At 41.9% G+C, this 13,202-nt stretch overlaps 1 protein-coding gene across 28 annotated transcripts in view; it reads left to right on the top strand.

The window, feature by feature from the left end:
• FRYL (FRY like transcription coactivator) overlaps nucleotides 1–13,202 on the top strand; it is a 351,368-nt gene that overhangs the window by 303,507 nt on the left and 34,659 nt on the right. For 25 of the 28 annotated variants that reach the window (XM_084971998.1, XM_084971995.1, XM_084971990.1 and 22 more), the window contains 6 exons: nucleotides 280–477; nucleotides 3,773–3,934; nucleotides 4,046–4,120; nucleotides 4,736–4,912; nucleotides 9,003–9,206; nucleotides 10,282–10,449. In XM_084971998.1, coding sequence (XP_084828124.1) covers nucleotides 280–477; nucleotides 3,773–3,934; nucleotides 4,046–4,120; nucleotides 4,736–4,912; nucleotides 9,003–9,206; nucleotides 10,282–10,449 — 984 coding nt within the window. Of the gene's footprint in view, nucleotides 1–279; nucleotides 478–3,772; nucleotides 3,935–4,045; nucleotides 4,121–4,735; nucleotides 4,913–9,002; nucleotides 9,207–10,281; nucleotides 11,018–13,202 lie in introns of all 28 variants that reach the window. The other 3 variants (XR_014812414.1, XR_014812413.1, XR_014812412.1) reach the window with 1 other exon arrangement.

Here is a 13,202-nt window from a genome sequence, read left to right as displayed (position 1 = left end):
AAAAATAATATTTATAAAGCACTTATTGGGGAAAATGCGAAATATTCTGAGTTGGTGGTATTATTTATTATGTGTATGATGGCTCATAAATCTAACGGTACAAATAGTAACTTTCTTTGCTTTTGAAACTCAGACCCTCCATTAAGGACCTCAAAGTATAAATGAAAATCTTACAAGAGTTTTTGTAGAAATAATATTTTCACTGTCTACAGTGCACACTAAGTTCTAGTTCAATGTGTATTTGTGACTTGTGCGTGTTTTATTATTTTTTGAAACCAGAGTCCTTATTGGAAGGAAGCCCTTAACATCTTAAAACTGGTGGTGTCTCGCTCGGCAAGCCTTGTCGTGCCCAATGATATCCCCAAGACCTATGGAGGAGATATAGGTTCTCCTGAAATATCCTTCACGAAAATTTTTAATAATGTCTCTAAGGAGCTGCCTGGGAAGACCTTAGATTTTCATTTTGATATATCAGAGGTAAGATGCTCAGGAATTGATAAAAATGCTCTATGAGAAATCTTCATTTGTTCATTTATTCTTCCTGTCCTTCAACAAGCATTGATTGAGCTCATACTCCACAGTAGACACTGTGCTATCAAAACCGGGTGGGAGTAGGGAGAAAGCCCACTCTCGGGACACCTACAGCTTCTTGGAGATCTTGGAGAGAAGTGCAGATAAACACTGTGACAGGTGAAGTTCCCTCTCTGTGGCGCAACGGGATCAGCAACATCTTGAGAGCGCTAGGTCGCAGGTTCGATCCCCTGCTCTGTACAGTGGGTTCAGGATCCGGCATTGCCACAGCTGCAGCTTAAATCATGGACTGCAACTTGGATCTGACCCCTAGCCAGGAATTCCATGTGCCACAGGGTGGCCAAAACAAAGCAACAACCAAAAAACACATTGTGACAAGTGCTTTGGTTGGAAGTAAGTTTAAAGCCCTATAGGTGTATATAGCAAGTGTACCTAACCTGTTCTGAGCTGAACGTTGAGAAGTTAGTAACCCTAGACAGGTAGGTATGGAAGTTTAGGGAGGGAAGATTAACCTAAGAAAAGGCAGCCTGTGAATGAAGGCTTGCAAGCATGAGAAAGCACGGTGCCGTGGAAACTTCCAATTAGAATGGCATGCCTTGAGCATGGAGTACAGAGGATAAAGGTGGAGTGTGATGAGAGAAGAATCAGAAGCCATAGGAGCAGCAAGCTCATGGGGATCTTGTCTGACAGAGGAACCGGATGGTTTTATCTTGATGCAGTAGCAGCTCTTAGAGGGATTTTCAGCTTGAATAGAAAATATCAGGATTTGCATTTTAGGAAGGTCACTCTGGCAACCGGACAGAAAACAGACCAGGGGAACTGGGGAGGAAGTGGATCAGTAAGGAATCTGTTAGAATAACCATCCCTAGGCAATTACAGAGGAAGCAAGGAGGGAAGGGATGGTTTTTAGAAGGTCCGAGGAAGTAATTGATGGGGTTTGATGGAAAGGAGAGGAGGTACTGAGTGAGGAAGAGACAAGGGCAGTTGCTTTGACAACTTGGTGAAAGTTGATGCCTTTCAAAGGGAGTGGAAATGCAGGGAGCACAGATCTTAGTGGGAAGGAGGGTGTGATGAGTTCAGTCTTGGATATATTGGCTCTGAAGTGACCTGGGGACATACTGACAGCGGTTCTAATTAGCTGAAGAAAGTAAAGGGAAACTTGAGTGGAAGAAAAAATTTTAAGCGTTTTCAGTGTCATATAGGTGGGTGGTTGAAATTGTGGGAGGGAAAAACAAGGCTAAAATAAACCTAGACTTGAGAAGCCTGATGTTTTAAGGCTAGACCGAGGCAGGGCCTGCCAGCCCCAGAGGAAACCTGAGCCCTATGTCACATATTAATACAAATCCCATGTATTGTTTGTCATAGTTTGTTTCCTTTTGCTGTGCCCACAGCGTATGGAAATTCTCGGGCCAGGGATTGAACCCAAGCCACAGCAGAGACCTGCACCACTGCAGTGAGGCCAGATCCTTAACCTGCTGATACACCATAAGAGAACTCAGTTTTTTGGTTGTTGTTGTTTGTTCTTTTTAGATAGAAAGTATGTTTCCTGCCAATGTTTTAGTTAATATCACCTGAGAATTTCTAACATGGAGTACATAGCATGGGAATATGACAGAGAAACTGGGGTTTGCTATTCTTCCAAATCAGAAACTGATGATGTAACTGTTATTTTGTTTGAAGCCGTGATATGCATCCCCAGAACATTTGATAGATATCAAATACTTAATTTCTATTTGTTTCATCAAAAATCCCTAGTTACCGGCTATGTGTAGGCACTGGAGATATCCTAGAGAAACAGAGATGAATCCCACACGGTCCAAGGATTCCTGCAGAGCAGGGAGAGGCAGGCACATAAACAAATCACAGGCGGTATTATAATAGGCCTCCTTGGAAGTCTGGAGGCAGTGTTCAAAGTGATTAGGGGTTTGCTTGGTGTATATTCCATGCAGAGGAGGTGACAACATATAGGCCCACAAAGGCACCATTTGCCTAGAGTACAAGTTCAGCTTTGCTGTATGTAGTGTGAAGTTGAGGAGGGAGTGGTGGAAGCTGTGAAGTTGGGGAGATAAGCAGGAACCAGATCATAAGGGACCTTGTATGACATGCACATGGGCTTAAATCCTATATTCAAATTCAAGACACTTCACAACACCAAATACATACACACAAGTTTTAGATCATGGTATGTTGCCAAAATACCTTTTGGAAATATTACACATCAGGTTTGCAGTAAGACACTGTATAGATATCTTTCTCTTTGAAGTTGTTAACTTAGCTGGAATATTTACAGGACTTTATTGAAAATACCAAAATGTTAAGAGACATTAAATCTGAGTGGAGAGATGACAGGTGATTTTTTAAATCATTTTTATATTTTCTGAGCTTTCAAGAGGACATATTGTATAGCCATGGGGGGAAAGGTGAAGATGGTGGTTTTTAAAGAAAGCAGATCTATATTTAAAGTAGGAATAAGTGAGTTCCCGTGGTGGCCCAGAGGAGTAAGAACCCAACTCAGTGTGAGGACGCAGGTTTGATCCCTGGCCTCGCTCAGCGAGTTATGGATCCAGCATTGCTGCAAACTTTGGCACAGGCCACAGATACAGCTTGATCTGGTGTTGCTGTGGCTGTGGCTTAGGCCTGCAGCTGCAGCTCCAGTTCAACCCCAAGCCTGGGAACTTTTTGTATGTCATGGGTTCAGCCATAAAAAGAAAATAAAAATAAAAAATTAAGTAAGAATAAGCTCACCAATAGTCTCCTTAGAGACCTGTTTCCAATAAAGCGAAAACTTTTGAGTTAAAAAAAAAAAGACATTATTATTATCTTTGATTTTTTTTTTTTTTTTGGTAACATATGCCTTATGCTAAGTAATCTTTCTCCTTATGCTTTTTTTGTTGTTGTTGTTGGTTAGTTGGTTGTAAAAAAATGTCATTCTGGGAGTTCCCATCACGGCTCAGCAGTAACGAGCCTGACAGGTATCCATGAGGAATGTGGGTTCGATCCCTGGCCTCGCTCAGTGGGTTAAGGAGCTGTGGTGTAGGTCGCAGACTTACTTGGATCCCATGTGGCTGTGGCGTAAGCCAGCAGCTGTAGCTCTGATTCGACCCCTAGCCTGGGAACCTCCATATGCCATGAGTGTGGCCCTAAAAGGCAAAAAAAAAAAAAAAAAAGCATTATAGAGACACCATTAACTTGTTTATATTGAATTATTTGAGTCAAACACTGGCATTTTATTTCTGTGTAGACACCAATCATTGGGAATAAATACGGCGATCAGCATAGCGCGGCCGGAAGAAATGGGAAGCCGAAGGTGATCGCCGTGACCAGGAGCACTTCTTCCACTTCTTCGGGTTCTAACTCCAATGCCTTGGTGCCTGTGAGCTGGAAGAGGCCACAGTTGTCACAGGTACATAAAGTTCATAGAACAGAAGGATCTGTTTTATTCTACGTATGATCACTTCAGAATTTTGCCTTATTTTATCGGTAACCCTAACGTTTGACTTTTCTTTCTGTTTAGCGAAGAACAAGGGAAAAGCTAATGAATGTGCTTTCTCTCTGTGGTCCAGAATCTGGCCTCCCGAAGAATCCATCAGTGAGTAATCGTGATGAGCTGTGTGAAGCTTTGAACAGTCCTGTTAGACCATGAAGAAACAGGAGTTCCCATTGTGGCCCAGTGGTTAGCGAATCCGACTAGAAACCATGAGGTTGCGGGTTCGATCCCTGGCCTTGCTCAGTGGGTTAAAGACCCAGCATTGCCGTGAGCTGCGGTGTAGGTTGCAGACGTGGCTCGGATCCCGCGTTGCTCTGGCTCTGGCATAGGCTGGCGGCTACAGCTCCGATTCGACCCCTAGCCTGGGAACCTCCATATGCCTCAGGAGTGGCCCAAGAAATGGCAAAAAGACCAAAAAAAATTAAAAAAAAAAAAAAAAGAAAAGAAACAGAAATGATTGTCTCCTTGCTTGCCTTGTCTCACTTCCCCAAAACTTAGTGGCGTTAACGAAGAATGAAAAACCTATTGTCTTGGTGACATTTGACCACTCTGCTAATTCAGTATTCACCCAGTTAGACTTGAGACCCAGTTAGAGTCTCAGCCCATGGACAGATGAGGCCTGGGGTGGCTCTGGGGCCACTGATGGCCCACATTCAGAGTGACAAAGCTGATGGATGGCCTTTTGTCTTGTTTATTTTGTCTTTGGCTGGGAGTCAGGTTGTATTTTCTTCTAACGAGGATTTGGAAGTCGGTGACCAGCAGACTAGCCTCATTTCTGCAACAGAGGACATAATTCATGAGGAAGAAGTCGCTCTGGAAGATAACAGCAGTGAACAACAGTTTGGCGTTTTCAAGGATTTTGACTTTTTAGATGTTGAGTTGGAAGATGCAGAGGTAAGGATTTGGGTTTTTTTTTTACAGTATGTATAGGATCGCTATAGTTAAGGATCATGCGAATGAAGGATTTAACCTCGGGATCGTTCCTTGTTAAGGTCAGCATAAAGTCAAAGGTAAAAATCGAATTTGGGATCTAAATATGAATAGCACAGTTAGTCACCAGCAGACGACGTCTGAAATTAAAGAATCGTCTAATTTTTCATCTTTAAAAATATGAAGTAAAAATGGATTTTTTTCAAGAGTATTTCTTTTCATCAGAGTATGGTTGATTTACAGTGGTGTGTCAATTTCTGCTGTAAAAAAGTATTTTTTTTTTTTATCTTTGAGCATGCTTAGACTCACATGTGTGCACAGGCTATATACATTAATGTGCAGCAGAACAGTAAAAAGTCTATTAAAATTTATCAAACAGTTTTAAAGAGGGTGGCCCTGAAACTCACTGACAAGGCAGCTTCAGCTCTCTAGATCTCTTTCCTGTGGCTGAGAGTCTGCCTGTGACAGTGGTCGCTGCTTTGTCTAGGATGAAGCCAGCTCCCTCAGATGCCTCATTTCAGCCAGTACCAAGGGCTGTCTCTTTTCCGTTGATTCAGTTAGAGAAAATTGATAGTTGTGTCCATTTAGATAGTTCTTAGATGGAAAATCCAACTCAAAACGTAGATTTACTAGCTCACAGAGCGGAGCTAGCCCAGAGTTAGAGAGTGCTTCGGTAAGATGTGGGGAGGTTTCTGGCTGTTTCTCTGCAGTTGTCCAGGCTCTGCTCTTCTCTGCAAGTCAGCTTATGTCCACACACAGCAGTGCTCAGCAGAAGCGAGGGTCGCTTCCAAAAATGCTCTCCTGAAAGAGAAGCAGCCCCTTTCCTGAATGCTTTCAGCACACTTCTTGTCACATTTCACTGGCCCTAGTGGGGACATTTGCCAGTTTCTAGAACAATCATTGTGGCAAAGAGCACAGGCTTGCCCATTGCCCTGGTCGTGTTAGTCTATTCAAGACCTGTTCCTGCAACTGATACGTCAGTTTGCTAAACAACCGTCTCCTAAACCGGAAAAGTTTATATCAAACAGATCACAAAATATTTATTCTACAATTTTTATAAAGAAAAAAGAAAAAAAGGAGTTTCCGCTATGATGCAGTGGGATCAGTAGCATCTCTACAGCGCCAGGATGCAGTTTTGATCCCTAGCCCAGCACAGTGGGTTAAAGGATCCAGCATTGCTGCAGCTGCCTCATAGGTTGTACCTCTGGCTCAGACAGAGTTCCTGACTCGGGAACTCCATAAGCCATGGGCGGCCAATAAATAAGTAAATAAATACAACTGTCATAAATATCTATATTCAAGAGCCCCAAAGGCCTTGCTATCAAGGATTCCTTCCATGTCGCTGCTCTGTCTCTCTGCAAAGACATTACATGCGCTCACATAATGCACATGCCATTCATCCACAGGGACGCTTCCTTGGGCTCAAATAGGTGCAGTGGAGGCATGAGAGTTCATGGCCTCTGCCACGTCACCCCGTTAGTTGTTGACAGGAAGCCTTTTTCGGGAGGTCCTCCTGTTTCTTCAGCCTCCCCTGCAGCCGTGCCGTCTGACTGTGTGCCTCAGTCCCGCAGATGCCCTTTTGCTGGCTGAAGCTCAGCACAGGCTCTGTGTCATAGTTCTCCAGGTCCATGTTCCCGAAGATACCACGGGTCTAGTTCACAGGAGCCAATGAACTAGTATCACTCAGCATCTTATAGGGCAGTGGCTTTTCAACTTTTTTTTTTAACTGTGGTCATTGCCCATGCATTTTATATCACATCCAATTATATATATACAGAGAGAGAGAGAGACCTCTAAAATAAAAGTTTCAAGAATAGGCAGCCTTCCTCTATGCTCTGCACACTGATATTTTCTATTCCTTTCATTTCAGTTTTTGGTTTTTTTTTATCCCAAAAAGAGCAGGTCACCACGCTCTAAAATTGCTGTCACTCCCACAATTTAAAAAACACTTGCACAGTTAAGTGCGGTGGATTCAAAAAACTCCCTGCCCTACCTCATGGGCATGAGCCACGAATAAATTCTTCTGTAGTTATTTGCTTTTTTTTTTCAGTTCAGAATTTAGAATCTCTAAAGACAGGCTCTTGACATTTTGTGTAATGGTCAGGTCCTTTCTTTTTGTTTGCCTTCTTTTTAATTTTAAGAACACTGTAAATGCCTTCAAGTTCACCTAGTACTCTAAAGTGTTCTTAGTAATAAATGTGGCTTTTGAATAGAACCTTAGAATAAATGAAAATTGTTTATTGTAGTTCTGTCTTTGCTTCAAGTCACAGTAATTTGGGGAGGGTGAAGCTAATTTTTGCCTCGTAAGTAGGCCAAATCAAATGAGAGATTTTCTAAAACCTAAAGATAGTCTGGCTTTGAACATGGTAACAGGAAATACTTGGCTGCAAAACACAACTGCTGATGAAACTTTTTTTTTCCCCTTAAATAATGCATTTTTTTTATTACTCAATGCATTTATTACATTTATAGTTGTACAACAATCATCACAATCCAGTTTTATAGTATTTCCATCCCACACCCCCAGCGCATCCCCCCACCCCGCAAACTATCTCCTTTGGAAACCATAAGTTTTTCAAAGTCTGTGAGTCAGTATCTGTTCTGCAAAGAAGTTCATCATGTGAAACTTCTCAAATAATCCCCCAACCTTGAAAGCCCACGGTGCACATTTATCCATGCACCAAGTGTATATGGAGGGCTGTTGTCATTATTATGTGTGATGCTACAGCATGACATTTGAAATGATGTTTTAGGAAGATGGCTTTAGAACTCTGACCTTCAGAGCATTAGGGCTTCTAGAGTACCTGAGAAATGGAAAGATCCAAGGGCCAATGAGCCGAGCTCTTAGCCAGCTTTTCCAACCAGAGCAACTCTGATTTTGTTCATCGGTTTTGCATAGTCGACTGCCATCTTAAATTTATTTTATTTTAAATTTAATTTGAACTGAGTATCTCCCTGCTTTTGTTAAAGAAAAAAAAGAGATCTAAACACCTCTTACTCTGGACAATCCCTCTTGAGGAAAGAAATGCACGTCAGTCATATTTTGCTAGCCAACTCACTGTAATTCGTCACATCAGGGCTTAAGAAAGAGTGTAAGAATTATATCCTTACAAAAGGAGGATCATCTTGGAATCGCAGAAACATAATTTATATAAATCTGTAAGTGGCAGGGAATTGAAATTTGTCATATTTCCTGTTGACCTTTTGCAGCTGGCAAAGGTTGTTTTGATAACTATAATCTTGATTTTTAAAGTACTTTGTAGCAAAAAAAAAATGACCATTGGATTTAGCCAGAACCATCCTAGAGGCTAAAATAATTGTGAACCCATATGTCGTCAACTGAATGTGGGTATTTTAAGTCAGTTGTATCCAGTATTAAATCTATGTAAACTTCGGAGCTTTTCTTAAAAGTTTGTGTTGCCAGAATGTATCATAGAAATGTTGTTTTAAGTGTCTGTCTCTGACTTTTTCACAATATATCTTGCATAAAAAAGTAAGCTGAATCACGTGTTGGCTTCCTGCACAGAGCTTAATCCAGAGCTTGAATCAGTCTTTGGGTCTGAGAAATCACAAAGAATTTCCCCCAAAAGTGTAGTGTATATTTAAATGTTTGTCTTCGTTCTTTCTAATTCTGTGTGTTTTCCTTTTTGCCAACCAGGAGCTGCAGGTAAGTTGCAGCCTGGTGTTGTGGAGTGTTTATTTGTTGTCATCTGTGACGTATTTGTCGCCCTTGTGGTCTCATCTGTGTCTGTGTGTTAGCCTAGAAATGGCCTAGGTAGTAGCTCTAGTTGGTCCCCAGTCATACAAGAGAGAAAGCCAAGAGAGTTCTTTGGTTAAAGCAGGTCATCAACCAAAATATTTTGATCTCTTTAAATATTAGGACTATTGAATGATGTTTTAAACGTTTCAAGAAATTGAAGGGCTGATTGAAACTCTGCTTATGACGATGCATTAAGTAATTTTCATCTTGGTGTGTGTTCTCCCGGTGTAGTTACATTTCCTATATTTATGAGCATGCATTTGAGGTCTTAGAAATGATGTCTTGCTTTTCCAGGGTGAAAGTATGGACAATTTCAACTGGGGAGTCCGCAGGCGCTCACTGGACAGTATTGACAAAGGGGACACCCCATCGCTCCAGGAGTACCAGTGTTCCAGCAGCACCCCTAGCCTGAACCTAACAAACCAGGAGGACACGGATGAGTCCTCAGAAGAAGAAGCGGCACTCACAGCAAGCCAGATACTCTCACGCACGCAGATGGTACCATGACCTTTTCCTACACAGTTGGTCTCCTCTTTCTCTTTACCGCCAACTTAGGAATGACTTTCTCGATATTCCGATGTTCATTTCCGTGAGGGTAGGATGCACACCCTGAAACAGAAATACAAACTTGTAGTGGCAGTGGAGCATTTTATTATTTATAGCAGAACCAGCATTTGATAGTTAGCTGCTTCCTTAGCTGCTTCTCTCCAGGTAATGCTGGGTTGGGCTGGGCGCTTTTAGAGCACCCCACCCCCCACCCCCAACCTGCCTTGAATGACACAGGTTTCTGCATCAGTGCAAACACCAGCACTGCTTAATTTTTTTTTTTTTCTTTGCTTTTAAGGGCTGCACTCATGGCATATGGAGGTTCCCAGGCTAGGGGTCTGATCGGAGTGAAGACCAGACAGCAGCTGCAATTACTTTTACCTAAGTGCTTTTGACCTGCCTCTCTTGAGTTTGGCCCAGCTAATTGCATTGGGTCTGCTGGTAAAGTGCTGGCAGTGCTGGTGCTGTTGAATGGCCAGGCCAAGGTGGCTTTAGACAGTGTGTACTATTTCCTTTCATGCCACCAACACGCCGTGTGGTTGTGGTCATTACCAACCCTCTTCTTTAAAACAGGACTTCGGGAGGGTTTCCATCATGGCTCGGCAGTTAACGAACCCGACTATTATCCATAAGGATGCAGGTTCAATCCCTGGCCTCACTCAGTGGGTTAAGGATCCAGTGTTGCCATGAGCTGTGGTGGAGACCAGCAGCTGTAGCTCTGATTGGACCCCTAGCCTGGGAGCCTCCAACTGCTGTGGGTGCAGCCCTAAAAAGCAAAAAAAAAAAAAAAAGTGAAAAACAGAGCCACGTTAATGGTTATTTCATTTCTGCCACTGGGTTAGCTGCTTGCATTCACAGCACCAATTCTGGCATAGACTGAACTGAGGGGGAAAGGTCATTTTAGGAAGTCAGAGAAGCTCTTTAGAACTATGGCCCCAGCATCTTACGACATAAAATGTTTCTTATGACCTTTGTGACCGTCACTGACTCATAAAGGAATTCCTTACTGAACCATCTCTCCTTTTAGTTAAACAATGATTCTGCTGCAGATGACACCCTGCCAGAGCACCCTGATTTACTTCTTCAGGCTCAAGAGTCCACTGGCAGCATCTCCACAGAAGAAGTGCTGCAAATCAGAGATGAAACCCCAAGTTTGGAAGCTTCTCTAGATAATGCTAACAGCCAGCTGCCTGAGGTGGGGAGCCGTGGGGGCTGGTGCATGGCCAATCTTGGCTCTTTTTAGCAATCCGTTACACCCCTTGCTTGTTTCTTTCGAAAGGGTTTTTGTCTGATATGCTACTTATTTGATTTGTTTCCAGTATTTCTAACCTGTTGGCTTGCTCTGAGTGCAATAGTCAAATCTGATGATTGAGAAGGAAAAAAAAAAAAAAAAAAAAAAGATGGCTTAAAGGAATAACCTACAGGTTAAAAATAACCCTGAGTGTTTGTAATGAGCATTTTGTGCTGCAGAATGTGATTTAGTTAATGTACAGGTGCTTCTCTGGGGATGGGGAGCATCTTCTGTGGTGCTGTGCCTTCTTTGAAGGACCGCTTGTGTGGTTTTTTTTTTTTCTTCTCTTTTTGCTTTGTATTTGGGTTTTTGTGATTGGTGCTGTAATTGGGATGAAAACCTCAGGCCAGCTGTGTTAGCAGTTGGTTAAACGAAACCTTTTAGAAAGCCTCTGGAACTACTAGCATTATGTTTTTTGGAAAGGCCTGTGAGAAGTAAGCCAGATTCCAAGCTAATGACTGACCAAAAATAAGTAAGTATTAGTTTTCTTAGTTTTTTAAAAATTTTTTTTATTATAGATACTTTTCAAAAAACTAATGCTATAGCTCTGTCATATGTACTATTATGCCTTGGTATTCAGAAAATACTATATTTTTTCACTGTTAACCAAATTAATGCAGTTATTAGATCTAGACCAACCTAGTTATTAGATCTTATTATCTAAGTTGCAATCTCACATTCCTGTTATGATGATGATACAGTGTACATATTTATAGTAAGCAGATGTGTTTTGAAATGAAGGCATTTGTGCAGGTTTTGTTTTGTTTTGTTTTTCTCGTTTTTTAGGGCCACACCTGCAGCCTATGAAAGTTCCCAGGCTAGGGTTTGAATTGGAGCTACAGCTGCTGGCCTACACCACAGCCACAGCAACACAGGATCTGAGCTGAGTCTGCAACCTACACCACAGCTCACAGCACCGCTGGATCCTTAACCCACTGAGCGGGGCCAGGCATTGAACCCACATCTTCATGGATACTGGTCGGGTTCTTAACCCACTGAACCACAATGGGAACTTCTGGGCAGTTTTTTAAATGCTCATATTGATATGGCTGATGTTTAGAGAATTCAATTCAACAGAGAGAGTATTGAGATTCACTAGATGCTAGGCATTCCGTTAGGTGCTAGAAAGATGATTAAGGCGTGACCCTGTCTTCAGACTGTCCACTGTCTCTTAAGGGAGACAGAGAAGATAATAGTAGTGCTTTTCATTTGTTTGTGTGTTTCAATCTTGCTCTTTTTGTGGCAAAGGGAAAGTTGGTTCTGGTACCTATACCTGGCACGTGGAGCTTACTATCTGTCATCAGGAAGGTTTCGGTCCAACTGTTTTAGCAAAGCCTCCAACTAAGGTGTGGAGGGAGGATTGGAGGAGGCTGAGATGAGGAAACAAACCAGAAGAATATTACCAGGAGAGGAAGGGCCTGAACTGACCGAGTGCTTAGAGAGGAAAATGTTTACAGGAGGGGCTGACGGTGTTTAGAACTGCACCTTAAGTAGATTATATATTCCTTTCAGGGTTGGAAGGCTTGTTACCTGAGTATTAGCTACTAGTTAATAATCTAATCTACTGTGTCTGGTATGGCTTATGGCATGTTATGGGTAAAAAGACAGTCTCATTAGAAACAAGAGAAAACAGCAGACTGATGCTAGAAATACCTTTTAACAAAAGCAGAATGATTAATGGTTGTATATGTTAATTTCATTTAGTTAACCAACAGGGAAATTCTTTTTTTTTCTTTTTCCTTCTTTTTATGGCTACACCTGTAGCATATGGAATTTCACAGGCTAGGGGTTGACTTGGACCTGTAGCTGCCAGCCTATGCCACAGTCACAGCAATGCTGGGTCCAAGCCACATCTGCAACCTGCACCACAGCTCACGGCAACCCTAGATCTTCAACCCACTGAGCGAGGCCAGGGATCGAACCCACATCCTCATGGACACGATGTCAAGTTCTTAACCACTGAGCCATGACAGAACTCCCAGGGAAATCTTTTATTTTTGGTTATTAAAATAGCTGTAATAATAGTGAGTAAACTACCTCCTGGAAGTCATTCACATTTATTGGAGATAAAATTGGAAATTCATATGTATTTCAGATGAGACATTCATTCATCTAGCAATACCTAATGGACCTACTTCTAAGGCACTATAAACTTCCTAAGGATACTTTAAGTAAAGGAAAAACACTTTAATTTACTATGTTGTTTTTTTTTTTTTCTTTTACAGCAGTGCATTTCATTATCACTTTAAACTTTGTGACACTGGCAAATGCGAGTGAAGGAGATATTCTTAAAACATATCATTTCATTTAGAAATAGTTCCATTGACATGAAAATTCTTATTATTGACAGTAAAAGAATGGCTATCCACAAGAGAATAATTAAGTTTATATCTATTGGATGTGTTGGCCTAATTTGCTTTTCCCTAATGTGTAGAATAGTGTCAAGTGACTCAAACTGCCCCTTTAAAAAAGTATGAAGGAATTCCTGCTCTGGCGCAGTGGGTTAAGGATTCAACTGCAGCGACTCAGGTTGCTGCAGAGGCATGGGTTTGATCTCTGGCCTGGCACAGTGGGTTAAGGATCCAGCATTGCCGAAGCTACAGCTCAGATTCAGTCCCTGGCCTAGAAACTTACCTATGCCGTGGGTGAAGCCAAAA

The sequence above is a fragment of the Sus scrofa genome, chromosome 8, assembly GCF_054392235.1.
Source record: "Sus scrofa isolate SSC_HxYL_T2T_F1_AM1 chromosome 8, Sscrofa_HxYL_maternal_Yorkshire_Landrace_v2.0, whole genome shotgun sequence".
Classification (NCBI taxonomy): Eukaryota; Metazoa; Chordata; class Mammalia; order Artiodactyla; family Suidae; genus Sus; species Sus scrofa.
Note: the sequence above shows the minus strand (reverse complement) of the source record. Positions and strands in the feature narration are given on the sequence as shown.